Below are 4747 nucleotides of genomic sequence, written 5' to 3' on the forward strand. Positions count from 1 at the left end.
TTGGGGCATGTATTGTGCGCTGCAACGGTATAAGTTACAGCTTAGTAGACTGAACGTGGCAGGCAGAACCTTAATGGGCGTCAGTGCTTTGGCGGGTGGCCACGAGGGCTTTTTACTGTACGGTCGATATAGGCCCGGGGAGACATCTAAAAGGCCTACTGGTTTGGAGAGATTATGCTTGAAGTTTTAGACGGCCAAGATTTACAGTCAAACCTGTACGTGTGACCGCCTCTGTATAATGACCACTTGGCCACTTTTGGGTACGTTGTATGACTTTTCCTATTGACCCAAGCATTGCCCTAAAGACAGTAACAAGGGGTCCAATGATCAGTAACGAAACTGTGATAGGTAAGTTTATGTCTCTTGCTTAGTGTTAAAAGAAACACTCAGAAGTCATGACTATATGCACTCGTTACGCTCCCAAAGGGTCAAAGTCGTTGGAAGTCAATGTCGCCTCCAGTCCCGGTTGAGAGAAGGTTGGTGCACCCTCATGTAGATGGCCTGTTTTATACTTATAACAATGCCGTGTTCTTTGTGTTACTTCATGCTTGTATTCTAGTTTCCACCCTGAAGCCACAGTTGGTTCTCCCTGCAGGTAAAGGGTGTAAGTACCTGAGTTACGTGTGTGACTGCTGTCCTGCAGGTAAAGGGTGTAAGTACCTGAGTTACGTGTGTGACTGCTGTCCTGCAGGTAAAGGGTGTAAGTACCTGAGTTACGTGTGTGACTGCTGTCCTGCAGGTAAAGGGTGTAAGTACCTGAGTTACGTGTGTGACTACCGTCCTGCAGGTAAAGGGTGTAAGTACCTGAGTTACGTGTGTGACTACCGCGCGGCTGACGCCTGTCTGGTGGATAACTCCCGGTGTGCGGACACCCTCAGCTCCCCTGAGTGCGACTACTGCACGGCCTTCCCGGGAACCTGCGACAAACACACGCAGACCTGCGACCTGGTCACGGAAGGTACTGTAACGATGTCTTCGCTTTGGCATATCTTTTTTTTCAATCAATGACACAATCAAAAATCAGCACCACTGACCGCCGATGCATTAGGATCATAAGGATTATGGCTAAGAATGCCACTATTCTGTTACCATTTAGCCCGATGTTGCTTAAAGGTACTTCTGGCGATACAGAGTCTGGCTTAAAAATACAAACAAATGGCATCAGACAAATACCTGTGCAACTTCAAGAGTAATTTGAACTCATGACAGATGGCTGGAATACTAACAAACATGTACCTACGTGTCTGGTCTGATAGATACCTAGCTTGGCCTTTTAAAATACTGAGATTGTTTAGAATACCAGAAACTACGAAGATCGCTGGCGATGACAAGTGAGATACCTTGCCCCTGTCCCACATGAAGAAACTCGTGGCGGTGAGTTCGAATGTTCGCACGAGAAGCATTAAAAGACCTTCTTAAAGGCCAGCGTGACTTGAATACAAAGGTAGGAACGTTCGAAGACTCTATCAACAACTCTCTGGAGCATATTTTCTTAACTTAAGAGTTGAAAAGCTCGAAGCACAAAAACAAAACAACAGAGCGTTGTACCCTACTCTCATTTCCAAGCAAGGTCTTTAACAAAGTCCTGCTGAACAGAATGAGAGATGCTGTGAACCCACATCTCCGTGACCAACAGGCTGGGTCTAGGAAAAACAGATCCTACACAGACCAGATTAAAGCAGATCCTGCACAGACCAGATTAAAACAGATCCTGCACAGACCAGATTAAAGCAGATCCTGCACAGACCAGATTAAAACAGATCCTGCACAGACCAGATTACCACACTCAGGATCAGTTCACTCAGTCCATAGAATGGGTTCTACGGAACTCGCCTCTCTATGGCAACTTTATTGTTTATGAGAAGGCATTTAACAGCTTGGATGGAGAATACTTGTGGAAGTTAGAGACGGTAAGCTTCCATTTCAATGATTGAGGCACAGCATATGCAGGAAATCGTAGAGGCAACGATGCCGTGGATATCAAAGAAGGTGATTATGGTAGACTTAATGGCCACACATCCGGTAGGCAGGACGTCAGATTTATCAAAAGCGTCTGATGACAACTAAAGGTACAAGGTTCAGGTGTTCTGGCAAAGGCAGTGCGATTTCCAAGAAGTAATCAGCCGTGCAGTGGCACACGGGTCTACCACTAATGCATCTGCTGGTTGTCTGCCAAAATCCCATCCACCACCTGCACTGAAAATTACTGGCAGGTGTGGAAAAAGGGATTAATACTCTGCGGGGTTAATCTTGGAGAGGAAATGCTTCTCTACTTGCACTGCCGTTTTGCTAAGTGGCATTGAATCACACCCCTGTTCTGTGCACATTAACGTTATTACAGGAAAAAGCAAGAGAAAGAGCCAAAGGCAGCAGATACCAGTAGATGAATATGCCCTATTTGTAGCAAAGATAGCCCCAGGAACACTAGATGGCTGAAAGTGGATCAAAATGAAACTCGGACTCAACCTCAAACTTCTTCGTATCTACCTCATCAATCATATTCATTTCTTCTTTGACTACCTTAAATTGGCAATGACTGTCATTGGTTCATAATATAGAACAGATGTGACTTGATCTCTCTCGGGCACACTAACCCTTTGACAGATCAAGAACCATCTGCGGTGGTCTATCAGCCAATCCATAGACGCCCATTAGGTGAGCATCTCTGAGTGCTCTCTCTCTCTCTCTACGACGAATACTGGTGAAGACGTATCTTATTGAGCCAAAATTGGCCCATAGCAGTACGCTAGCGCTAGCATTGCGAGGGCATTCAACCTCCACTATCACCAGAACTCTAACTCCCATTCTTTACTTCCAACCTCCTCACAGCTACTTCTATGGAGTTCACTTCCATTGAGATCCAGCTGCACCTGTCCCGGCGCCTGGCCTACCACCTGATGCAGATGTACATCCCCTCCACCTCCATCGTCATGATGTCCTGGATCTCCTTCTGGCTCTCGATAGACACGGTGCCGGCCCGGGTGAGCCTGGGCGTCATCACGGTCCTCACCATGACGGCGCAGAGCTCGCGCACGGCGCCCATGCCGGAAGTGTCGTACGTCCGCGCCGTGGACGTCTGGGTCGTCGTCTGCCAGCTCTTCGTCATCGCTGCCCTGCTGGAGTACGCCGCAGTCGACTTCATACGGAGAAGGGAGGACCATAAACCTCAGGTAGATGCCAATATGCACTGTTCTTTCTATTCCAACATTTATTGCAAGACATGGCGATATTTCAACTTATTTTTTATGCCGCCACCAACGCAGAGAACACATGGACGGACATCAGATCAGTCGACATACTCATTTGTTACTGTTGGACATTCCCATTTCCTCACAGATAATAGTTGCTTCTTTCAACATCAATAAACCTTGACAGTGTTCTGTTTCCAACGTTCGGCAGACCGAGAGAATGTACAGGATATTGGCTATTGGTGGTCATAACGTTTTAAGGGCCTGGTCACAATCGCAAACTGAGGATTCTTGGGATATCCATGCAAGTTTTATAAAATCGCAGCTCCTTTGTTGCGGAAAAAGGTTGTCTTAGATCCGTGTCGACTGGTTCTGTCACGGCTGATTGCTCGAGAAAAAGTTGTACGACGACCTAAGACGAATATGACCAGATCGTAAGTTGTGATTCGTGTTCTTCCTCCTCCGATGATGGACCACAATAACGGGACGACATACTCATTTTCATCTGAGCAAAGCGAATTGTTACTGTTGGACATTCCATTTCCTCACAGATAATTGTTCTTTCCTCATCACTAAACCTTCCCATCGTTCTGTTTCCGCAGTCCGGCTGCTAATGCTGATTGAGAGCATGTACAAGAGATTGGCTACTGGTGGTCATTACCGGTCACAATCTTAAACTGAGGGCATTCTTGGGATATTCATGCACGTTTTACAAAATTGCAGCTGCTTTGTAACGGGAAAGGGTTGTCTTAGATCCTATCTTTGCCAACTGGTTCTGTCACGGCTGCTTGCTACAAAATTCTACGGCATCAAAGTCGTACGACGATCTAAGACGAATATGACCACATCGTAAGTTTTACGATGAACTTCTAAGCGATCCACTAGGTTCTCCACTAGCTCACACAACTTCACCGTCCAAATTCCTTGTTCGAAATCTTTTTAGTTACAGTTTCTTTCCCCGTACGGCCAACCTATTGAACCACTCCGTTAAAAAAAGTTGTAATTCTTGTTCTTCCTCCTCAAATGATGGACCACTGCAATAACGGGACGCTGCAGGTTGTGTGCACGGACCCACAGGTGCCTGATCCCGTCACCAGGACGCCACCCTGCCGCTCGCGCAGTCCCGCAGATAAAGCCAAGAGAATCGACTACATCTGCCGAGTGGCCTTCCCCACACTCTTCATCCTCTTCAATATTATCTACTGGCCCTTCTACTTGTGCTTCTGAGTAAGAAAAAAATTGTATCCAGAACCGTGCTTAGCTACTTTTATGCCTGAATCAGGTACGGTTCTGGATAGTCTCAGCGTATCCAAGAACGCAGCTTTGCCCCAGTCAAGGTTCTGGATACGCTTGGACTATCTAGAACCATTCCTGAGCATGGTTCTGTATAAAACGATCTCTCAGACTGAGGTACCTTTAGACTACAGAGTCATTAAAATGTATGATGTATAAATGTATTTTGATACTGTTGAACAATAATTTCCAATACTAAAAAGTAATATTTCTCAGTCATGACTCCTGGTGATCATGGCCTACGCCCAGAGTCATGTCAAAATGGG

At 46.2% G+C, this 4747-nt stretch overlaps 1 protein-coding gene across 1 annotated transcript in view; it reads left to right on the forward strand.

Moving 5' to 3' along the window:
* LOC109476456 (glycine receptor subunit alpha-2-like) overlaps nt 1-4415 on the forward strand; it is a gene marked incomplete at its 5' end in the record, with an annotated part of 8712 nt that extends 4297 nt beyond the window's left edge. Inside the window, 3 exons of the mRNA XM_019777390.1 lie at nt 788-958; nt 2830-3174; nt 4207-4415. Of these exons, the coding sequence (XP_019632949.1) occupies nt 788-958; nt 2830-3174; nt 4207-4415 (725 nt within the window). The remainder of the gene's footprint in view (nt 1-787; nt 959-2829; nt 3175-4206) is intronic.
* Nucleotides 4416-4747: the final 332 nt, after the last annotated feature.

Source organism: Branchiostoma belcheri, unplaced genomic scaffold (genome assembly GCF_001625305.1).
Source record: "Branchiostoma belcheri isolate BF01 breed outbred unplaced genomic scaffold, Haploidv18h27 scaffold38, whole genome shotgun sequence".
Classification (NCBI taxonomy): domain Eukaryota; kingdom Metazoa; phylum Chordata; class Leptocardii; order Amphioxiformes; family Branchiostomatidae; genus Branchiostoma; species Branchiostoma belcheri.